General features: G+C 41.3%; 4 protein-coding genes across 6 annotated transcripts; 1 reads left to right on the top strand and 3 right to left on the bottom strand.

The window, feature by feature from the left end:
* Positions 1-1,037: 1,037 nt before the first annotated feature.
* Positions 1,038-8,145, bottom strand: snap47 (synaptosome associated protein 47). Of its 3 annotated transcripts, none has more exons than XM_053437698.1 (5): positions 7,753-8,145; positions 6,435-6,958; positions 5,806-6,314; positions 5,383-5,507; positions 1,038-2,801 (listed from the first exon to the last, which is right to left on the bottom strand). In XM_053437698.1, exons 2-5 carry the CDS (start codon positions 6,929-6,931, stop codon positions 2,655-2,657), a joined length of 1,278 nt encoding a protein of 425 aa, XP_053293673.1. In that variant the 5' UTR covers positions 6,932-6,958; positions 7,753-8,145; the 3' UTR covers positions 1,038-2,654. The 3 variants fall into 3 exon arrangements, with proteins under 3 accessions (XP_053293673.1, XP_053293671.1, XP_053293672.1); XM_053437696.1 differs by lacking the exon at positions 7,753-8,145 and adding an exon at positions 7,199-7,452; XM_053437697.1 differs by lacking the exon at positions 7,753-8,145 and adding an exon at positions 7,067-7,205.
* jmjd4 (jumonji domain containing 4) lies at positions 7,451-9,903 on the top strand. Its single transcript, XM_053437695.1, has 6 exons — positions 7,451-8,141; positions 8,234-8,399; positions 8,492-8,617; positions 8,704-8,971; positions 9,112-9,258; positions 9,369-9,903. Exons 1-6 carry the CDS (start codon positions 7,889-7,891, stop codon positions 9,702-9,704), a joined length of 1,296 nt encoding a protein of 431 aa, XP_053293670.1. The 5' UTR covers positions 7,451-7,888; the 3' UTR covers positions 9,705-9,903.
* Positions 9,904-9,907: 4 nt separating this feature from the next.
* On the bottom strand, positions 9,908-12,323 carry iba57 (iron-sulfur cluster assembly factor IBA57). The gene is made up of 3 exons (XM_053437700.1): positions 11,838-12,323; positions 10,708-11,057; positions 9,908-10,582 (listed from the first exon to the last, which is right to left on the bottom strand). Exons 1-3 carry the CDS (start codon positions 12,170-12,172, stop codon positions 10,191-10,193), a joined length of 1,077 nt encoding a protein of 358 aa, XP_053293675.1. The 5' UTR covers positions 12,173-12,323; the 3' UTR covers positions 9,908-10,190.
* Positions 12,324-16,113: 3,790 nt separating this feature from the next.
* Positions 16,114-20,617, bottom strand: gjc2 (gap junction protein gamma 2). The gene is made up of 2 exons (XM_053437699.1): positions 20,349-20,617; positions 16,114-18,423 (listed from the first exon to the last, which is right to left on the bottom strand). Exon 2 carries the CDS (start codon positions 18,392-18,394, stop codon positions 17,135-17,137), a length of 1,260 nt encoding a protein of 419 aa, XP_053293674.1. The 5' UTR covers positions 18,395-18,423; positions 20,349-20,617; the 3' UTR covers positions 16,114-17,134.
* Positions 20,618-23,681: the final 3,064 nt, after the last annotated feature.

Raw genomic sequence — 23,681 nt, 5'->3', positions numbered from 1 at the left:
GTCTCCATACCATCCGTTAGGAAGGCAAAGCCGGATCTCATGCATCTGTGGTCAGACAAGACCGCCACCACTTCCTTGTATTGCAAGGCTGCCTCGAAACCACGCCAGTGTGTGCGCCGCGCTCCTCTTTTAAGGGCTGGAATTCACATAACCATGTGGTGTGCCTCTGGAGTTTGGGACTTCCACAATCTCACTATTCATCCCTCAAATCATCAGAAATAAACAGCCCAGAGTGGAAAGTTGAAAAACCTTTCATAACGTCAGGGACATATCGTGTGTTTGTGCTTTCGGGCTCCCGTCCTTCATGGCTGGCTGTTTAACACGAGTGATAGGTTCATGCTAACTGGGGAACCAGGCTGTTGAGTGATGCTGTCGGCCGTCTTTCAATCCCCTTTGGGTGCTCAACCCCTTGCCAAATCAATTCTGATCCACTGCCGACATGGAGGAGGAGGAGGAGGGGGGGGGGGGGGGGTCAGCTGATGCCAACAAGATGTAATAACAGCAGAGTGTACTAGGTGAGCCACTTCCACAACAACAGCGTCCACGGTGGCAGAATCAGTAATTTACATCCTTTCTGATTTAATATTTTACGTGTGTCTATGTCTAGAGCAAACAAAAGAGTATTGTATATATTTTTGGGATGAACATTTTTCTTTTGACTCAGTCCCATTAATACTTATATTATATTAATACAACTCAAAATATTCTTTACAGTACAGTTTGTGTTTATTATGGAGAAAAACAGTAAAATATGCTTCTACAATGCTTCTGTTAATTTTTCAGTCGAGAATGTTCATTTTGAGCCATAATTTATTTGGAATTTAACTTTTTCTGTAATTTGGTCGCCGGTTGTGTCCACCGGCTAACTTTGTCTGTTTTCCATTTGGTGCTATGAAGGTAGCACACGGTTGGTTTATCACATTTTTGCTTCAGAGTCGACAAAAACAACAAACTGAAAGACACTAAAACCGCCCCTTGAGAAATGCAACAGGTACCAAAGAGTATCTGAATAAACAAACTAATGATCTCAAGTCTGATCATTTGAGACTTTATTTTATTTTAAATTGTTTGTTATTACAGACTTTTAATGGTGACAACTTCTTATCTGATAAAATGAATGAATTCCAAAGACTTACAGTCTATTGTGCTGCTACCTTTAGTATTTTATTTGTTATAAAAAAGATGCAGATGTATTTTTTCCCTTTTAGTCAATAATTTTGTTATGTTACAGTGTCAAGATTAATTTGGCATAATCCGCACCCATACCATATTTCAAACATGGTACAGATACTTCAATTAAACTAAGGGCTAATTACAAGTTCACAGTGATAACAGACCACAGTAAAATTACAGAATTAGAATATGTCAGTTCTTTACAGATAATAAGGAATTAGAATAGTATCAGTCCTCTAATCATAGCATATACAGTAGATATGGACCTTAGCATTGACATGTGTATTTAATTTTCATGAATAATATTGTAAAAACTTAGAGGGAGTGTTTCTGTTGTGCTTCCACGAATCCCAGGAGCTACTTGCACATTTATAGTCTTGTTGATAATGAAGAGACATTTCCACTTAATGCAGAACAAAGCAGTAACATTCAGACATGCAACATTAAGTCACAGGGATTTTGGACCTGAAAGACAACTCATCAAGACAGAAAAAGCGTCTTTAAAAAAGTTAGGATAGCGATACAACAGAAAAGCAGAAACGCCTCTGATCATATGAGGAAACATTATCTGTTCGATTATTATTTGTCATTTTATTTAATAAAAAATCCTATTTCATCATGTTTCAGTTTCTCTTCTGTTTTTCTTATAGTTACATAAACATGCAATTTCTTTTGAATTCCTCTGTGCAGAGAGAATACATTTTCATCTTTGCCTTCCAATGTCAATTTTTTCCTTTCCTGTATTTGCTGTCATTGATTACTCCCACTGGGTCTGGGGAGGGTGTAAAGTGTTCTGTGTCTGATACACACAGTCATCAGCTTTATTTTTGTTCACTTGCCAGCTCCACTGGGGGAGCATGACAGACACTGAGGATTCAGGCTTGTCCTGTCATGATCCCTCACTGGACATTACAAATAGGGTCCAATACACCGAACCAGGCCATAAACACAATTACCAATTACTGAACATTGTACTTCTTCCTCTTCTGGTGAGCAAGTGACACTTATCATGGAACTCCAACCACTACTGGTCAACTTCAGAGCACATCATCCTCTCCAGGGAAAATAAAGAGATCCACAGCTGCTAAGTGCTGCAGGACACACATTTAAAAAGGCAGACCGCAGATAGAAACCGTCCAAATGTACGAGCCCACGAAGCCTATAAATAACTTACTTTCACTTAAAATAAAACAAAATAAAAATAAAGAGCAGCTTACATGTGTTTTAAAGACTTAATTATGGGGCAAATCTCAGGGATTTGGTTGATTACTGTTAACTCTTAGGCGAACACTACTGCATCCTGCAATTGTACCATCAAATGCAATAAGGATATAATGTACAATTATAGAGCATATTTTTGTCCCTGCTGCTGTTCTGTAATGTTCTCTAAATGTACCAATCCCACGAGGACAATGAGGAAGCTTACAGTGCATTTCTCAGGAGGGACGTCGGGACCTTGTGCATCAGCTGGGCTTTCAGAGCTACAGCAGTCGTTTCATACGGCACGTGTGCTTATCTATGTGCATGGTGGCTCGGTCTGTGGAGCTGCTGAGGACGTCCAGAGCTTCATCCTGCCGTTCCAGCTCCGTCTCTGCCTCCAGGGCGAGGGCTTTCAGCTGCATCAGCATCTGCGCAGACACACACACAAACAAATAAGTACACACTTTTAGAGACACACATCATTTGTTAACGCTATTGCACAACAGCCCCCAGTGAACAACTAAGGAGCAGGACACAAATAAAAGTGGATTTTATAATAAAATTGGTGAGCAGTTGCAAGCAGGGACATGTGGACCATGTGTGCAGAGGTGTGAAGACGGGGTCAGCGGGTTAGAGACTGAGTGTGTTGATGACAGAGAAAGAGGATTCGATGCGAGTGAGATTTGGATTGAATTAAAGGTTCTTTCTTCTCCCTTTGGCTTTGAAGACAATATCCTGCAGCTTTGTGTCACACATCAATGCTAAAAACTCTACACTTATCTTGATTCAGTATAATAATATTTTATATTATGCAGTATATGAATCTAGAGAATACATTAACAGAGGTCTTGGCTTGTCTGCTGGGACCATTGATATCATACAATACTGCTTGTTTGCTGCTTTCAGTTGGTTAAAAGAAAATTGCGACTTCATCTCAATGGTCCAACAACTATGTATGTAATGGTTGATGGAACAACTTAAATACACTGCGATGTGCCAAGCAAAACCTAATAAACACTCACTCCAAACCCCACCACCATAGTTTCTAAACTAATATTATGTTATGCTACATATGCTCTCACACACCCACTCGCACACCCACTGACATTATGTCAGCTCGTGTCCGTTATATGCGGACACTGCAACTAAGCACAAAAACTGGTCCAGACAGCAGTTAGAAAAACAGACAGTATGTCAATACACACTAAGGAAAAACTGTATACACTCCCTCAGGACTCTGACTTTACAATATCTATTGGGAGAGTAACTGAATCACACCTCGCAGTGGGTTTTTGTGTGTCAAGGGAAAACACTGAAAAATGAATATTTTTAGCTGCTGCTTAAACAAAGGCTAGAGGACTGTAAGTCATGTAGAAAGGTCCAAAATTAAACATTTAGTCTACAACTAATAGAAAAAAAACATACGAGCTCAAATTCCATGTGTCATTAGCATTAGTGGGGTGACTTCAGGTCTGTTTGAAGACATACAGTACAAGAAAAAGAGAGAATGCTTATCAGTTATGAATGAACCAGTTTGTGCCTTTAACAAGTTGGAATTTCAAACCTCAAACAATAACAATGCAAATATAAAGTGGAATATTTGTAAAGGCACTTAGGGCAAGACATAAAACCCAGTGACCCTCTGTACAAGTTTCCCTACTGCAGAGTCTAATCTTGAAGAGTAGGGTGTGTGTGTGTGTGTGTGTGTGTGTATGTGTGTGTGTGTGTAGTGTAAAGAAGCGTACCATTAACTCAAATATGGCAGCAGCCTTTCATGTCTGAATCATTATCAGCTGCAGACAATATGCCAAAGACAAGTCAAGTTGTATGAACAAACCAAGTGCTGTTAGTGCTGCGATAAATCTATCTGAAAAATTATTATAGGGGCAAAAACTCCAGTAAACCTCCGTGCGTTGTGATTATGTGTAATAATTAACTAAATATATGGTAAAAGGTGTTTCCTCTACAGTGCCTCATTTGAGATGAGTCACGGCTTAATTGCTTAAATGAAGGTGGATTAAATCCCCAGTATTTCTCAGGCCTCAAATAAATAAAAAGTCTATATGTCAATCACAATCAGAATGGTGGACTTCAACCTGTCATTGCTATTACTCTTCGTAGAGGGATTTGCAATTTTAGTTAGGCAAACATAATTTTTATTTTGTATGGTTGTTATCAACTAATTTTAGCAGTTTTAAATGTTGATTTTTCCCCATTGTAATACGTCCGGCCTGTTCTGTTTTTAAAAACATCTCTGAGGGATCATTGTCCACATATATCAGATGATGTAAATTAAAATGTATTAATATCTGCCATAATAAATACAGTATTAGCCAGACTATAGTTCTATGGGACATTTCCCATTTTTCTAGCAGTGCTTCACTGTTTAGTTGCTTCTGTGGGTGTTTAACTTATTTGGTCCATCCTGATATCAAGTAAGCATCATATAATTTGATAAACAAGTAGCAGAATATACTGTTATTGTTCATTCACTCATCTAAATACAATGCGAGTAGCATGCTGAAGCTTTCACATTACTTATTCTAAGCAACCTGTAATAGTGTGTGACACGCACACACAAACATTGTCTGAATCATAGGTCTGAATTTGCGTCACTGTGTAGCTCTTGCCACCACAGACCGTGTCTGTAACAGTTCTCAGTCTTGGGAGCTTCTGAATGGAAAGACGCTGCTCAGTCTGAGCAAATGACTGACCATGTCTCTTTTCCTCTCTTAAATCCAGGATGGACTTTGGTCTGTGGTCTCACCAAATAACATTTTAAACACACAGGATAAAACATTTAAATCATTATGATGAATCGTGGTTTGGAATGGAGCGATCAAAGTACATGTTACTCTAACGGCTGCCAAGACAATCAGTTGCCTGTACGCACAGACATGGCTTTTGTATTCTGTCAGTAAATATGCAAATATGAAAAATCTAAATGCAACAGCAGTGAAAGTCATTGAGTCACACAGGCAATAGAAGACTTGTCCAACTGGACCTCACCTGTTTGAGCTCTTGGGCCTCAGCCTGACTGACAGATGAACGGAGGACATGCACCTGCAACTGGGACAGCTCTCCTGCCGGGACCTCCAGTGGGAGCTCTGTGTCTTGGCACATCTGCAACAAACCTGACTCCATGGGTGGAGATGGTGAAAAAGTACAGAGTACATATGTTGTCAATGAGGAAACCAGACTGTAAACTCAAAGCACAGCAACTGAGGCAATAAGGGTGAAGTCATTCATCAAAACACTTTTCTGTCAAGAAGATACAGAAATGACCTTGTTTGAAATTCATGTGGATGAAGCGTCTTGACACAAGGCCGCTCTCTCAAAAACATCCAGAGGTGGACATGTAGAGCTTTACTGCCACACAGTGGTCAAACATATTCTAGACATGGAAATGACTGAAATGTTTCTCCTCCTTACCGTCACTATAGCTTGTCCCTTCTCTGCCACATGGAGATGAAAGTGGAGTTGCCTGGAAAGCAGTGAATTCGCTTGTAAACTCAATCTTCTTCTTGTACTGAATCTCGAGCACCGACAAGGCTTCAAGCATCTTGGCAGACAGGAACCTGTAGCATATATCTGGCTTCCCGATGAACCGCTGTCTCACTGAGATCTCGTAAGGGCTCGTCACCCTGATTTCATCGACTTCATTTCGTTCAAAGCGATGGATGAGTTGGCAGTTTGTGTCTCGCACCTCCAACGCAGACACCAGCACCAACAAGCAGCCTGGTTTCAAGTCCGAGTCTCCACCTTTGGACACTACAGCTGGGATGCTTGAGATCACCTTATTTCTACCAGACTCCCTGCTGGCTGAAGCAGCAGCAGACGTGGCGGCTCTCGCAGCGTCTTCAGCCTTGGCCTCCTGCTGAGTCTTCCAGGGGAGTTTACCAAAGGGCCACCAGGGGGGAGACTCCAGCTCCAACAGGAGTCTGCAACAGAGAAGGAACATTTTTGAGGATTTGATCGTTTACCAAAAAAAGGTATTGCAACACCGAAAAAGACTTAAAATATAAGATGTATCAAATTTAAGTGAATATAGAGATACATACTTGTCAGCCACGCCCAGATCAGAGTCGATCTTCTCCAGTCCCTGCATCATGTTATCAAACTGCTCTCCCTGGTGGCTGAGGACTCTGCCAGTGTCCTCCAGTCTCCTCTGGGCCCCGGACACCAGGCCGATCAGCTCTCTGCCCTTAGAGGGCTGAGGCTCAGCCCCGCGGGCCCCTGAGCTCGGCTGCAGGAGGAGTTCTCTCCAGAAATGTTCCATCACATTAAAAACCACCACCCTGTTGGGCTTCAGGGAACCAAACCAGTGCTTCACGTGGTCCTCCTCCAGCACAGTGAGAGTGCTGTAGATGAAACTTGACGACTCCATCTTGATCTCCACGATGCGGGAGAGGCGGAAGCTGACAAGGCTCTGCTTGGTCTGATTGGAGACAAAGCGGACTGTGGTTCTGGTGATGGACAAGGTGCCATTTTCCCATCGCTTCTCGCTGTTGATGTAGTAGGAGCCCGGCCAGCTGTGGATGGGAGTGTCCCGGCTCATTTTGGTAGAGAGGCAAACCGATTATACCTGGAATAGAAGGGATCAGATTCAATACCACACCAGTGCCATTCATATGCACTGTTTCAGCCTCGTATCACATCATAAAGACACGGTTGTAAGTGGGAGGGAACATACATTAGTCACATTAACACACCGGCAGCTTCAGGTTTCCACCCAACTAACCGTATTACAAGAGTATTAAAAGCCTTTTTAGCCAATGTAACTTCCTCTAAGTGGGTAACAACCGTACAAAACCACATTACTCGCCATTGTGTCCCCCCTTTGGGTCTTCACTCTGCGGACGGTGATGTTTATAACGGAAGTTGGGTCGCTCACGAGTACGTCAGTGTTTACTGTCCGACCTGAACATTCTGCTGTTTAAAGGGAAAATAGGTCGTTCGCTATTTATTGCTAACAACTTAGCAAATACAGCGTGAAGCGTTATATGAATACCAATGTAATAAAGCTAATGGATTAGCTGCAAAGATCCCCCCCCACACACAACCTTGTCGCACATGAGTACGTCAGTGTTTACTGTCCGACTTGAAAATGCCGCTGCTAAAACGGGCTACAACAGCGACAGGCCACTTCTGGGGAAACACATATTGGTAGCTTTGTGTAGCTAGCCAAAAAGCTAATATAATATGCAAGGTTCAGGTAGCTGCAGCTTTATATTAATAGGTAATCGTGATACACTATAAACGGCGTTAGTGCGTGTGCGACGTCCAGGAACCTGTCGTCTTTGAGATGGAGTCGAATGAGGCGACCTGTTGTGAAAAATATAAAAATAACCCCCTTTGACATAATGTAGGTTTTCTTACCTTATTATGAAATCGATTTAACAGCAAATAGGAGAAAAGACGTAGCTAGAAACGCTTTTGTATCTTTCCGTGCGTCGCGGTCCGGACGGTGACAGCTAACCTCGCTAACAGGCTAGCCGAGCTGTTGTTTACCATCATGGACCGGGAGGCGTACCGCAACTGCAGCAGCCTGGTCAAGATGCCCCGACAGTCCTACGAGCAGTTCTGGTCCTCACACTTCGTGGACTACATCGACAAGGAGCTGAGCTATTCCAAGTTTTTCAAGAAATACCTGCTCCCCAATCACCCGTGCATGTTTTCCAGGAGGTTTACAGAGGACTGGAAGTGTAGAAAACAGTGGGTGACAGAGGAAGGAAAGCCTCATTTCCAGAAACTGCTGCAAGAGTTTGGTAAATAATCCTCTTCCCAGTGCGTTAACTATCATGTATCATCATGCTGCTGATGTGCATGTAATCTAATGCATTTATCTCCTCTCTTACAGACGAGACTCCTGTTCCTGTTGCAAACTGCAATGCAAAGGAGTACAATGCAAACCCCAAACAAGTAATGCCTTTCAAAGAATTTATACACTACTGGAAAGAATATATCCAAAATGGCCATTCGTCACCTAAAGGATGTCTCTATCTTAAAGACTGGCACATGTCAAGGTGTACATTTAATTCACTTGATACGAGTCTCATTTTAGTTTTTGTGAAAGTTTCTGCAATATGTGTAACTGACCACTGTGGTTTTCCCTCAGGGACTTTGCAGAACACAGTGTTTACGCCACACCAGTCTTTTTTTCTTCCGACTGGCTCAATGAATACTGGGATACACTCGAGTTGGATGACTACCGCTTTGTTTACATGGGGCCTAAAGGTTCATGGTAGGAAATATTGAACATTACATTAGCAGAGCCTGAGATTATAGTTCCATGTGATTTAGAAGATAACGAGATTAACTTTATTGTAGGACACCGTTCCACGCCGATGTGTTCCGCTCCTACAGTTGGTCAGCAAACATCTGTGGGAGGAAGAAATGGCTCCTTTATCCCCCAGGTCAGGAGGAGTTTTTACGAGACGCTCATGGCAACCTCCCTTACGACGTGACATCGTCGGAGCTTCAAGACCGAGGCCTTTTCCCACACCGCGAAAAAGCCTGTCAACCTCTTGAGATTATTCAAGAGGCTGGTGAAATCATCTTTGTGCCCAGTGGCTGGCATCATCAAGTTTATAATTTGGTAAGAACTGTAGAGGTAAATTAGAACCATAGAACGACAGCAAAAGTATTAAGAAAAAAAGAGAAACACTGGTTTATTTCAGATGCGCAAAACTGTTTTATTAGCATCAGCAGTTTATGATTGTGTATTTTTTTTTACAGGAAGATACCATCTCTATTAATCACAACTGGTTGAATGGCTGCAACGTTGACATCATGTGGCAGTTCCTTCAGAATGAGCTGTCATCTGTTCAAAAAGAGATAGACGAGTGGAGAAACACGATGGATTCCTGGCATCAGCACTGTCAGGTAGACATACTTTTTTCAGATAAGATTGGTCTGTGTGTGTTCTCTGGAAACATTCTGCTGCCCTGTATGCAAACAACAAGTAAGTTATTTGTTGTGTGTTTTAAATGCAGGTCATCATGAAGGCCTGCTCTGGTATTAATTTTGCTGAATTCGCCTCGTTCCTGAAAATAATTTCTGACAACCGAATGGCCTTCCTCAACGCTTGCTCCTCGGGGGATTCCCCCGATTACCCACGGCATCTCTCGGAGACGCTCACCACACTCGGACCTTACCATGCTGCCTTCGACCTACAGAGAGTTGCTCACGTACTTGAATGTCTACTCTGCAATGAGGACTTTAAGCGGCTAGATCATTCAACACTGGCTCTGCAGCCAGAAACCATGCTACAGCAAATTCGGGACACCATTCAAACCACAAGAGGGCAGCATCTCCTTTATCAGGAATAAGATGTTCTTCGTGGTCCCGACAATGTATAGTCACCTGGAAAGAGCTTGAAGTGCCAATTTGTTTGGAGTAAAAAAGATAATAGGTGTTTTTTTGAGTTTGGTTTGAGAAGTATTGCAATCTCAAATGTTGCCTGTGAATGTTTGAAATAGATTTTTTTGCACTGAAAGATGAATAGATAAATAAATTAAAAAAAATACACACGTTGATTGAGACTTTTATCTTGAGATTTAAAAGACCTCTAATACCATATGACAGTTAGTACACGCTGTTGTATGAACCTAGAACAAATCTTTTAACAAGATCTAATTAATACTTCATATTTAGGGGGGGGGGGAATCACTATAAAAATCTGATTTTATTGCAAAGTGAAATAAAATCTCACAAATATACGTTAGTGCCAGACATCTGTAAAAAAAATTACATACTGTACTCTTTAGAGTTCTGTCTGCAAGTCATCTGTCACCATGTGATGTATGTCACAGCCTTTATTTAATTTCCACATCTTTAGGCCACCAGTCTGGCACAGAGACCTTAAGTGTCACTGTGTTGTCATCAGAACATTTGAGTGTCAACACCTCGTTTGCATGAGCCGTGCGGATTAGGCTCAGACCCAGCTCTCCTATCCCTGCTCGGTACTTCCCAGCTGGCTTGCCTGACTGCGTTTGCACTGCAGCTCCTTCCTCCAGGTCCTGCAGTGGAGCTGACAAGCGCACCGGCATCAGGCGTTTCCTAATCACCCCCGTGTGATGGGTTCTGGCTGTGAGCTCCTGGCCGATGTAGCAGCCTTTGCTAAAACTGATGCCCTGCATGTAGACGAGATTTGATTCTAGTGGCAGTGCCACCCCTGGAGGGAGGTCCCTCACTCCCTCTGGAAGTCCTGGACAACAATGACAGCAGAGGAGACAAACAACATTTCAATATCACGTGTTGAAACAAATCTACATTTCTCACCACATTTGTCCTCCAATGTCCTGTATGTACTCAACTACAAACAAGTCTTACCTATTGCGTAGCGATGTCTGTTATAATCCTCTGTGTCACCTTTCTGACATGATGCAATGATATCCCAAGGGTCAATTTTACTGTCCAACACCAACCTCCAGCCCATTTCCTGAGTTCGAGGATCAGCCTCCCATACCAGAGTGTTTTCAGGGGAGGACAGCTCAGGTTTACTGGCCTCCTGGCCAGAGATGTTTTGCTGGGGGAGCACCGCCCATACAGAGAGTTCTGGACAGGGGCTAATGTTGACCTTTCTCCGAATCTTGTACACCTTCAAGTGTCTTAAGATCGAGTCCTTGACAGTAGCATCACACTCCAGGAAAATGCCTTGTCCAGCATCAGCTTCTTTCAGACTGAAAGGTAAAACACAAAAGTTGATTGCATGAAAAGATAATTGTGGGTGCTGTTGAACATGCCACCTCAGAGCTCTTGTTTTTCATATCAGATGTTTACACAAACATCCCTCTGGAAAATAATGATAAGAAAAGGTGTTCCAGTAAAGCAAAATAAAATACTTTTAAAGCATTTAATCAGTAACACTAATTCAAAATATTAATTATGCATTTATGCAGGAATTACTTCAAATTTTGTTAAAACATTCACTTGGACTAACTGATGATCTGATACGTTTAAGTGATCAAAGGGCATCTCAAAACATGTCTTGGCCTCTTGAATGTGAATTTCGAAATCCACTTGAGGGAATTCCACCAACCTTTGATCAGTTGTGAGGATTACCTGATTAAATTTGAGTGGTTAAAAGGCTGTGACGACCTTATGTGAATCTGGAAAGTGCACTGCTGGTGGCGTTATTGAGGGTATTTTAAATGCTGGGTTGAAAGACTGGGGGTCATGTGAGAGGACACCGTTTTCCAGACGGTTGAGAAGAAATGATAAAACTGTATTTGACAGTGAAGAGTGAACTGTCTCTTGTTTTGAAAGTGCCCAGTTGAAGGTGGCTTGGACAGGGAGGCTTAAACCTGGAGGCTCACAGGACACTCAGCAGAAGCAGCTCTCTAAACAGGACACGTTGCCAACAGGCGACCACTGCCAACAAGTGCATTACACAGATAAGCTCGTGCACACACCCTGGCGCTTCCTTGGAGGTTTAAACAGCCCGCTGTCTCCCACTGTACCTGTACAACATGACGTCATACAGTGTCCTCCCTTGGACGTTCAGCATGTGCGAGTACATGGCTCCAGGTCCCGGCTCCTCCAGCAGCCCCATGTCGTTGGTTATGATCCCCTGGAGAAAGGGGCTCGTGTCCGGGCCCTGGATCTTCAGCAGGCTCCTGTGAGAGAGTTGGTGACACACAAACCGACCCGGGACAGGTGTCGTGTCCCGGCTGTACTCACACCGTCGGACTCGGGTCCCACCTGGAGCGGAGGCTCCGGAGAGCGACGTGAGGCACAAATACCGACCGGTGGCATAAACACCGAGACGTCTGCTGGCGACGCACCAAACCGCCATGTTGTTCACTGTCTGCTGGCAGCGGTGGGGGTCACGATGTAACAGTCAGTCCGCCTCCCAGGCACCAAACGACGGCTACATAACACCGGACATGGCGTTTGACTGAGGCAAGAAGGGCTCCATTTTGAAATCCCACAATGCACCTCGCGATAACATTGGAACCCACGTGCGTGCGTGTGCGTGAGAGATAGTGTGCCTGAAAAAAAAAAAGAGAGAGAGAGTGTGTGTGCCTGTGTGAGAGAGTGTGTGTGCCTGTGTGTATATATATGTGTATTGTGAGGAACAGTTTGAGACTGCAACCGAGTGGTTAGCTGGTCCTCACTTTCTGGCCCTGGTAATGGACTATTTGGGGGTTAAGACTTGTTTTTTGGGTTAGCTCAGAATTAGGTATGGGCTAGAGTTGGGCATTTGGTTGAGATAGTTAAGGTAAGGTTAAGAGTCAAGGGCAGAGGTCTTCAACAGGGGGTCCGCGACCCCTAGGGGGTCTGCGGAGGTACTGCAGGGGTTGCAACATTTTTGGTATTTCTTTTTTCAACCAATTTTTTTCCCACAAATTTAAATGTCTTTAAATATACATTATACATCCAGACCTGAAAACACCCACCCTGATAAAACTGTGAGGTTACATTTACAGCTTTTAAGTGAACTCGATTATACACAAAACACACAAAATAATAAGACTCATTGCTTCAAGACAAAGTAAATACTATTTGATTCAATACTTATTACAAGTTATTATGGTGTACTTATTACAAGAGTCATTTTTATCACATCAGCATATGGCTTAGATAGATACGCACATTCTAATGAAGCACAATGTAAAACAACTTAAAACCCAACCCAACAATTGCTCTTATCAGTGGGTTACAACTGAACTATATAGCATCCATAAACGATTCATTATCTATTATTGAATTGCAGTTTATGAAGTGAACAAAATGTTGTACTACAAATCCCCCCCTATTTTTAATGAGTTCAATTATGTTATAACAGCAAAGGTTTAGTCAAAATGTGTGCAGAGGGACCAGATATTATGGTTATATAGCCTTTTTAAGATAAATTAATACAGACTCCACTTAAATTTTACTTTTTTGCCATTTGTTTTCGATACCCCGGGTTGAAACATTCTGCTGCGATTAAGTATGTGGTATTTATTTATGCATAGAGGAAAAAAATTACAGAGAAAAGTATCAGTGTGACCTCTGATTATACACAAAACACAAAATTATCAGACTCATAGCTTCAAGACAAAGTAAATACCATGTATGTAATAATTATTATAAATAATTAAGGTGTACAAGCTTCATTATTATCGCATCAGCATATGGCCTCAGATAATCCTAAATTTATGCCCACATCTGGTAGGTTTCCTACCCTGTGGAATATATTCAGTGCTGGTTAGGGATTAACTACTTCCTGTTAATCATATTGGCGAAACGCTGACAAGGCAACATATGATGCACTAAAATGTCATACAAACCATGCAGTGCTCATTAACCCTTATGAAATACAGATGAAAAGGTACAAACAATAAACATGCAGACCCATCAGTAGTTACTGGACAACATATGTTCCTTATTAAAAGGTAAAATATTGAAAAGTCTGTTTTTACAAAATTCAAGGAAAAGGCCACATCACAACACAAAACTACAAATATATGAAATCTAGATTCATTTTTTGAAACAAAGCTAGTGCAATTGCACGTGGTGTCCTTGATTTGTTAATTGCAGGTAGACTGGAAATTAATATAATCTTAACTATAGCTATGCTTAGTCATAGGCTGTGCTTGGAAGTGGAAACAATGACTTTGAAACGTATTTGTAAAATGGTGATAAGGTTTGTTGTGTAGAATAAAATTAAATTCTGAGTTTATTCCATGTGGCATTTCATATCTATCTGTATATAAAGGCACAGGAAATGGGTGGTTGTCTCCAAAAGTAATTTTGGGGATCTGAAAACACCCACCCTGATAAAAAGGTGTCTTACTTAATATTTGCTTTAATTGCTTAACCTTTCTATGGAGCCCCTGAAGTCCTGAAAGTTAAAATCTTTATTAATTTATTTTGTTGAGCACAGAGAGTTAATATCTGTATAGTAATGACAAGAAAAAAGAACATTAGGTTACATTTAGAGCTTTTAAGAGTTTGTTAATTTTGAGTGAAAACAGTGTATTCTGTGGTAGGCCTATTCATTAGTTGTTTATATTGCTCTATAGTATATCCAGTATATCTATATAGTCATCAGACTAGAGACAAGACAGACAGAAAACATCACTTGTTAGAGAAAGTAAGATCAAGACTTTGCAACCCTCCTATAACGAAACAACATCAAGAAATAAGAATATAGAATGAAGAACTTTCAGAGAAATACATGGGAAACCAGAAGAATAACTACTTCCTGTTAATCATAATGGCGAAACACTGACGAGGGAACATATGATGCACTAAAATGTCATACAAACCGTGCAGTGCTCATTAACCCTTATGAAATACAGAAGAAAAGGTACAAACAATAAACATGCAGACCCAACTGTAGTTACTGAACAACATATGTACCTTATTCAAATGTTAAATATTGAAAAGTCTGTTTGTAACCAAATTTAAGGGAAAGGCCACATCCCAACAGAAAACTAAAAATATATGTAATCTAGATTTATTTTTGAAACAAAGTTAGTGCAATTGACTTGGTGCTTGGATAAGCACCCGTTCTGTTAACACAACTGCTAAACACACATTGCCCTTTGCACATATCCATCAGCTTCTCTTAAACAAATAGCTTGGCACTGTCCACCGTGTCCCATTACTCTGGGTGAGAGTACTGCACATTTAGGATTCCAAAGGGCACATTTGGGTTGGACACAAGTCGGATTCATTGTGCATTCCAGACATCTTTAATGTTATTCATGAGAAAACTGAAACAGCGTATTCATCCATCAACAGGTCAATGCACTGTAGATACCTGATATGATGTTCAGTCATGTTCAGTGATGGAAGAACTATTCAAATCAAGTACTTACTTACTTAAGTAAAAGTTAAATCACACTATTAAAATACTCCATTACAAGAAAAAGTCCTCAAGGCACATACTTAATTAGGGACCTTAAATATAAGTATTGACGTTGCAGTAATAGCCTACTTAAGCAAGCCTGCAGTATTTGAGTAAATTGACTTAGTTAAACTCCCCAGCTGTACATGTGTCATCATATTAACACCTAATCATTATACCTGAATTATTCCCACTGTGCAAAACTAATGTTCAGCCAAATAATTTTCCAAGAGAAGCCATTAATACTACTATACCCATGCATCTTCCCCAGACCCTGTAATTGTTGTTGGACAAAGTCAGTGACACGGCCTATATCTGCATAGTCCTTCCATTGGCTGAGCCTGTTGTCCTTCAGTTTGCGAAGACAATCCTGTGTCTCTATGCAAGAGCAATGCGAATTTCATAGTATATGACATTCCAAGGTGAAAATACAATTTGAATCAGCTGAGATGTCTCCATGCTATGGTACAAATCTGGTGGCTGTGACCATCTGAGTGATTAAAACACCAACATCTTCTTAAAATAAATATCTTGTGGGCACAGCATTAGGGTATATTTCTCCTTTTGATGGTTTTTCCCCATATTTAAGATGCTAAAATGCTGTGTGATTTATTAGGTCATACACATGTTGGGTTAGGGTTGAGTTATCAAAATTTGTCATTGTTGTTGTAAGGGCTACAATATATTTAGTTTTGGCTTTAATCCGATCCTTTTTTGTCACAAACTTGAATGGTTTTCTTTTGCTGTGACCCCGCATCCTAATTTGACTTTGATTAAAACTTTCACCCTGAACATCCCATATAGTGTTCCTTCACATGACAAGACAGCTACCATGAAGCAAGAAGTCAGAGGTTTCAAATACGTTTATTTCCTCATGAATAAAATACCAGAACAGTCTTTAAAAATCTTAGGCACTTTGAAGTATGACAACAGTGAAGGCAGGGGTAAATATTACTTTAAAAACAGTTTTAGAAACATACTCTGCTTCAGTGACAGAAGAACTAATTTGATAATCTTCAAGACGACATGCCTAAACACAACATAACTCTAAGCAAACTGAATAGCAAAGGATGGGATCTCTACCATAGCCTAAATGTACTCTATGTTCCCAGTTGTACAGCATGCATCATCTGCTTCGGATTGAAAAGAAGAAATCAGTATTTGTTTTTTAAAATAATCAGATTTTCGCTTCACTTACCTCTTTGGAAAACATGGAATAGATAAAAGTTTTGCACGCAACGACCAAAGACCGTCACACTGGGCAGATGTTTACCAGGGGAGCCTCCTGTGACGCAGCCCTGTTCTATCACCCTTATCACGAAAAAAAAATCTTTCGGCAAAATATTCCACCTCTTATCTTCTTTCAGTAACGCTCATCCAAACATTTCAATCATGCATCTTTCCAACAACAATCATCACGCTTCAGGAATGACACGTTATGCGTTGATACAGTGTTTTGTTCTGCATTTTCAAATTCGGCCCTAGGGTACAATCACACACTTCCAATGTTACATTTCTTCAAATAAATCCAGTTAAGCAGCAGTCAAGGGTAGATCAGATAATATACTATATAATATACATAAACTTTGAGATTTTAGCTGGAATTAAAGATAAAGAGAGTAAGCATATGTTAATCATGTCTGAAAGCTATGGCAAGCACGAAATGACACACTACAGTAACAGAGAAGATTCATGAGTCTGGATTTGATAATTCCATCATGTGTATTTTTTTTTTCTTTCACAAAATCTATGAGCATACTGTGTAATGTACTCCTTCAGCCAGTGTGATTGAAATTCTCAGTTGTTATTGTCCAAAGTCACATCTCCTACTCACTCACACATCCTCCAGTGCTAGTGCAGTCCTGGAGTCTTAAATGTTTTTTTTTACTATTAATATACTCAATTTTGTATTCATTTCTAGATCCAGACAGAGGTCTTTCCATTTTTTACAATAGTCGCAGCCTTCTCTGTGGCTGATTTTGGCCTTGCCCCTTGTTTCTCCTGCACTGTGTTGACTCGGTTTTGCTCTACCATAGTTCCCCCAGATACAGGACTACTGGTTCTGGAGGTTTGCTGGATGTTTTTGGTCTGATATGTCTGAAAGGCCATATCAAGCTGCTCCTGGGCAACCCGTAGGTGCCGATGCAGGCTTGCCAGATCGGAGGGGATGTTCTCGTCCGGGCTGGTGCACTGCTGCTCCTGGGCCACGTTAGCCATGTTCTGCTCATGGGTGATGAGGCTGTTGGGAATCCCGCCAGGTTTGTCTGTCTTCATCACTAGATTGTAGCCTGGAGGGGAGGCAGGGATGTTGCGAGAGAAGGGGTAGCCGTAGGTCGTCCGTCGACCCCGATTCCTCTTCATGCGAAGCGTATCCCGAAAAGTACCGATTCCCAAGTGAAGCATCTCACACACATTTAACACTAGACAAAGACAGCTTACCACATACATGATGAGGAGGAAGATTGTTTTCTCTGTGGGCCTAGAGATGAAACAGTCCACGCTGTGCGGACATGGAATCCTGCTGCATACATATGAAGGATTAACACGAAACCCATAGAGGAGATACTGTCCTGCAAGGAAAGCTATTTCAAAAATAGCTCGTGACATGAGCTGAAGAACATAGATTCTCATCAGTCCTTCTTGCATAATTCTTCTGCGGCCATCATGTTTTGGTTGATCTTTTCTGCTGCTGCTGCTGACTGGCTCAGGTTTGACCTCCTGCACCTCAAGAGTATCCTCATAGATCATTGGCTCGGCATCGTCGTCTTCCTCCTGCTCTAACACATCCTCTAGGTGGTGGCTCCCCCTCCATCTGGAATGAGGTGGCAGCTTTTTGCAGAGCCTCTGGTGCTTCCTGCGCTCCACCTCTGAAGTTCGGGCAATCTTGTGAATAGCATAACCCATGTACATAATGGAGGGAGTGGAGATCATGATGATCTGAAAGACCCAAAAGCGCACGTGCGAGAGGGGAGCAAAAGCATCGTAGCATACGTTGTCACAGCCAGGTTGTTTGGTGTTGCAGGTGAACTTGGTCTGCTCGTCCGAATAGATGGACTCCCCTCCGACTGCGGTGAGCACGATGCGGAAGATGATGAGCACGGTCAGCCACACTTTCCCAACGAAGGTGGAGTGGTTGTGGATTTCTTCCAGGAGACGAGTTAGAAAGCTCCAGCTCATGTTGGTCTTTCAAGCTTTTCAACTAGAATCTGCACAGAAACGATTAGAGACAAAAGAAAAGCTTATAAGTTATGATTGGACACTGAAAAAGGCATGAATTCAAAATGCATTGTTAACTGTACCAGCAATCACAGTTAAAAATCATTATATTTAAACAGAAGACAAACACAACATTTGAGAGTTGAAAACAGCAGTTTTCCTAAAAAAAGAAAGAAAAATAGTGGACGATCAATATACTATAATTTCAGTAAATTACAGAGACAATCAATGTTAGTAATTCATTGTTATGTTAAATTTTTGTTAATTTATACACAAAGGAATTGGTCAGTTTACTGTTTTAGTATTAATAAATGTTTGCAAATGTCTCAAACATGAAATATTCTCATCTGCTGAGGACTTCTTGATGTAAAGGGGGCATCCATCTTCAACGGATCGCATGTCTGAGCGTTATGGACAAAGGCTTGAGACGATTGACGTTAGCAGTGATGTCATTCACTCGCCCCATCCCAACACACGCCACGCAACATTTCATTCAAGCTGATACAATAAAACAAAGGGTGGCTTGGAAAAAAGAGGGACATTATATCGGACCCAACAAAAGAAAACATAAAATGAAACTGACAAAGGTTCATTCAGGTAAGAAATAAATGCATTTGAAACCTCTTATTTCCAGCTTTGTGGTAGCTGAACACACTGTATGGTGTGTTTAGGAAAGAAACTGGAGTTGAACTCAAATTAAGTTGTGTGGTTACAGCAAGAGCATGTTCCACTGAGAGTGTCATTTCAGAAACATACTGCTCCTGGCGCTTTAACAGAAGCGTCGTACTTCTGTCCCTTCATTCACGGGCCAGAGCCACAGAGGTCATGTTGATCTCATGACTGTGACACTGTGTTCCCCGGTGTGGGATGTGCCATCTCCCCTGTCATCTGAGTGAACAGGAGAGAGGCTTGTTGCTGCGCCGTGACGCCTCTCCTCCAGATCCAGAACTGCTCACGCCAGGGAGGAGGACCACCACAAGGAGACAGATGGCACCTATGGTGGGCAACTCATGTCTGCCCTAGGATGGCATGACAGCAGGGCCGCGTCACAGGATTTACACTGGAGTTCAAATGATTAAAATGCGTGTCACAGCATCAGCCTAATTTGTACAATAACAACCACTGCTGACATGAGGGTGACCTTGAGATATCTGAGTGATGGGTTTAGCAAACCGTTGTGCACCTTTATAATGTTGTTTAATAGTCTGTCTCTAATAAGCTGTGGTGCTGCAATTTTAATTGAAGGGAGACTTCCCTGTTTAAATATTTAATGTAATTATAGATGAATAGTTATTATTTCAAATTAAGAGCATGTATGTAAATGCAGCAATACTTTTAAAAACAAATCTAGAGCTGGTTAAATTTGAGATCATGGTTTGGATTTATTCATTTTTGCAAAAAGCTACACAGAAGAATTTTTATTAAGAAAACAAGGGAATTTATTGTGGGCTTTTAAATATTAAAAAAAATATAGCATTTATGACAAAAAAATTATAAATATGAATTGTATGTAAAGTAATAATAATAGCTATTATAATATTAATGATAAAATAATTAGAATTTTTTAATTGCATAAGGATCAGTTCTAAAATTTGATGATGAGGCTGTAAAGTAGACAAACGATATCTTAGCTTTATGCGTATGATTAAGACACATTTTTATTATTTTATGATCAGATATTTTATCATGAGCACACATGCAGATCTATTCTGCTGTAGTTTACATTCATTCAGAATTTTATCACTTAGGACAAACAAAAACAAATTGCTTTGCCTCTGAAGCATACTGTGGTATTTGAAAATATATTTTAACAGGATTCATTCCGAAAGTGGATCCCACAAACAGCTCTGTCTATATTCAGGATAGTTGAACAAATAGGTTCTTTAGAAGGAAGTCAGTAAGTGACACAACCCACCTGGTAAAGCTCTACATGTATGTTCCATTCCGAAGGTCTCCTTGGCCCTCTCTTGATATTCCCTCAATCCGATCCATGGATTTCCACCTCCATCCTTACGTCCTGGCCTTTGCAAACTTATTGATAACTTCCGAAAGTCAAAAAAAAGAGAAACAACGAGAAAAACTTGTGGGAGTATAGACCTTCTGTTTATCCTGTTTCTCCCTCTGTGAAGAAGTGAGGTCTCGCTGCTGTGAATGCCTCACATTCTGCCTTGTGTCTGTTTTCTATTACACCAGCCCTCTGCCCGAGAAGGAAGTATAAAAAACAGAGCGGCAGAAGAAAAAAAAATCCTCCTCTGGCAAGTGACCCTCGTCCAAGGGTTGAGACTGGAGGATATCGTTGTGCAGACTGAAATGAACACCCAGCTGAGGAAGCGTGTTAATGGCTGCACTGTCAACCTCTTCCCAACACTCATATGAAACATTTGTAACACAGCTGATGAGGGTCTCTCTCCCCCCCACCCTCTCTCTCTCCCCCCCTTCTCTCTCTCTCCCTCTCTATGTCTCCATCCATCTATGTATCTCTTGCAGGTTTATCTCGTCATACCCCTCAACAATCTAAACAGCAACAGATGTGGCTCAGTCTGAGGAAAATTATGAAATATGGAGTCGCTTCACACACATTTATGACAATCACACACACACATTCGTACCAATTGCACATTAGCTGCCTCTATATTATCAGTTATATAACAGTATACAGTGGGTAACAGGTTTTTTTTTTTGGGGGGGGGGGGGGGGGGCGATGGAGGACAGAAGTGTCACACAGACACAAGCCACCTTGCCTCAGTGCCGATCCGCTAGAATGTAACCAGCAGGTACGCTCAGTCACATCGAGTGTCATAATATTTGGATCTTCAATCCAGGCATAGGGCCAGATAGCAGAGCAGCGGACAGGTCGCACTCTGCTTTAGCGCTCCGTGTCTTTTCCGACTTGATGTTTACACCCCAAGCTTTCACCTCAGGCTGTGGCAGTAGCACACGTTGTTACTTAAGGTGATGGACTTTCTCGCATGATGGCAAGAATGGGGACAGAACCCCCCCCCCTTCAAGTTGGTAAGGCATGTAAACTCAACTACTTTAAAAGAGGAAAGATCAGTGGGTTGGTGTCTGGCTTGCATTAATGAAACACATCTGGTCATTGTCACTGTAACCATATTATTATAAAGGCCCTCAATAACCCTTTAATTATGACCTGTATACGGCCATAAAGTGAAGAATAATATTCAACAACACCAGTAACTTCACCATCAATCAGATCACAGTTAGTCAGTGACTTAAATGATGATGAAAAGACTTGATTTCCTAAACCCCACACTGTACAGATAACTTTGGCCCCGACATTCCAAATACGACTCGTAACAGCGTCACTTCCACCAGGTTTTCAGCCTAAATTTCCTGATATCCTCTGGAGCCCCGTTCGTGCGTGCATCACAGCTCGGACATTCAGGCTAAAAACATGGTGGAAATCGCGTCTTTTTATTCCGTTGTTTTTTTTCCGTTTCAAGAATCGGTCACCAGTCACTTCAATTGTATTGGATTATTATTTAGACAGCTTTTCTCCAATCACCCTTGATCAGCTGACCTCAATTATGTCATGGACCAGATATCAAGATGGTGGATCGTGAATCCGAGGTCGTGATGGCGGATCATGGATCCTGATCGTGGTGACATCTTATTGTGATTGTGGACCGTGATCGTCGTGGCGATCTGGGAGAGGAATCCCTCACATGTGGCTCTCTCACATGATTTCCCCGTGTTAATAGTTTGTTGGGGGTATTTTGTTTTACTCTTGTTGAGGGTTAAGAACAGAGGATGTTTCACCTTGTTTAGCCCTATGAGACAAATTGTGATTAATGAATATGATTAAATATGAACACATTTTACATATAACATTTTATTGATTGATGACAACTGCAACAACTCATATCTAAAGGAAAATGATTTAAGCATATAAGAAGTCGTTGCATTCAGATCTCGTTCTGTTTGAGTTGTTTGTGGTCTGAGAGCCAGCCATCTGGGCCTGCAGGACCCCTCCTCCAGAGGCCTTGCCTTAAAGCCTCCCCTCTCCATCTGACTGAGGAGATGTGGCGTAGCGAGCAGCCCGAGCTGAGGAAAAGACGACGGGGGACGCTGCTGGAATGACTAGAGCATTTGGGGTTTGGACATGTGCAGTCCCTAAGGGACAGATGAGCACGTGTTTTTAAGTTGTGATGCATTCCTCTTTTCTTCCATCTTCCTCAATCTACCCATCATCCACGAGACGGAGATGGTGAAGATGACTGAGAAGTGAGAGTTAGTGGGATTTGAGCTTTGAGTCAATTAAAGTTTATGTTCCTCGACAGTTGGAAAAATTCTCTGCCCATGGCTGCGGTTTACAACTAACACCCAGAGAGGATGGACACTCAGAAAATCTGAGATTTATGTTTATTAATAAACACATAAACATAAATCTCCCCCTAAAAGAAAAACATATTTTTTCCTCCACTACTTCTATATCATGCATGTAGAGAAGAAAACAAGAAAAACAAACAAACAATTGTATTTTATTGAAATTAATAAAGAAAATTGACTTAATTATTATAGGTCTAATAATAATAATGGCATTTATGTAAAAAAGTGTAATTATGAGATAATAGATTTCTAATTTCCTTTTGATTTGTTTTTGAGACTGCAGTAAAATATTTGAATTGTTCCCAGTTATTTAAAGCAAAAACAAAAACGTGCAAAGTCGAAGAGTCAAACCAATGACTGTCTAGACATGAAAATGTTGTCACCGCATGTGTCCTCGGACAATTCAGGCTTTTCTAGCTTTGGGAAACTAGCTCACGTTGATAAATATTGATTGGACTGCCCAGAGCCAGGAAAGTATTCCAGAACTCCCCCTGCAAGACATTGCGTGACATTGCTCTTGTTATGAGGCACCACTGGCATCCTGTGACAGCTAAATGACAGTGTTTAATATTCATAAGGTTAAAGTTATATTTAGAATCAAATGTAAGATGTAAATCTTTTTTTTTAAATTATGGTAGCATCTGTAACATACCAACAAATCTTACAAAATCTAACACGACGGCTGACAAATGAACACACTGTACTTGGCAAAATGATTGTGGTGCACATGAGAACTCACTGTACAATCATATGATATCATACATGTATGATGTATTCAATTGCACAAATGTTTTAATGACATGATGTCTATGTCCCAGACATTTTCAGAGGTCACTGGGAGCTGTGAGGGTTTGCAGCGTCGCCAAGTGCGATGCAGCGCCGAGCAGTGAAGATCTCG

The sequence above is a fragment of the Pleuronectes platessa genome, chromosome 13 (assembly GCF_947347685.1).
Source record: "Pleuronectes platessa chromosome 13, fPlePla1.1, whole genome shotgun sequence".
Lineage (NCBI taxonomy): Eukaryota > Metazoa > Chordata > Actinopteri > Pleuronectiformes > Pleuronectidae > Pleuronectes > Pleuronectes platessa.
This window is presented reverse-complemented; position numbering and strand designations above follow the sequence as displayed.

Bases quoted from the DNA above. Each gene is read 5' to 3' on its own strand.
- jmjd4 (XM_053437695.1), top strand. From the start codon at position 7,889: ATGGACCGGGAGGCGTACCGCAACTGCAGCAGCCTGGTCAAGATGCCC. The intron at 8,142-8,233 runs GTAAATAATCCT...CCTCTCTTACAG, and splicing joins GAAACTGCTGCAAGAGTTTG to ACGAGACTCCTGTTCCTGTT. The intron at 8,972-9,111 runs GTAAGAACTGTA...TTTTTTTTACAG, and splicing joins ATCATCAAGTTTATAATTTG to GAAGATACCATCTCTATTAA.
- snap47 (XM_053437698.1), bottom strand. From the start codon at position 6,931: ATGAGCCGGGACACTCCCATCCACAGCTGGCCGGGCTCCTACTACATC. The intron at 5,508-5,805 runs GTAAGGAGGAGA...CCATGGAGTCAG, and splicing joins AGGGACAAGCTATAGTGACG to GTTTGTTGCAGATGTGCCAA. The intron at 2,802-5,382 runs GTGAGGTCCAGT...GTGTCTGCGCAG, and splicing joins AGGCCCAAGAGCTCAAACAG to ATGCTGATGCAGCTGAAAGC.
- gjc2 (XM_053437699.1), bottom strand. From the start codon at position 18,394: ATGAGCTGGAGCTTTCTAACTCGTCTCCTGGAAGAAATCCACAACCAC.
- iba57 (XM_053437700.1), bottom strand. From the start codon at position 12,172: ATGGCGGTTTGGTGCGTCGCCAGCAGACGTCTCGGTGTTTATGCCACC. The intron at 11,058-11,837 runs GTACAGTGGGAG...TTTACCTTTCAG, and splicing joins TATGACGTCATGTTGTACAG to TCTGAAAGAAGCTGATGCTG. The intron at 10,583-10,707 runs GTAAGACTTGTT...ATTGTTGTCCAG, and splicing joins CAGACATCGCTACGCAATAG to GACTTCCAGAGGGAGTGAGG.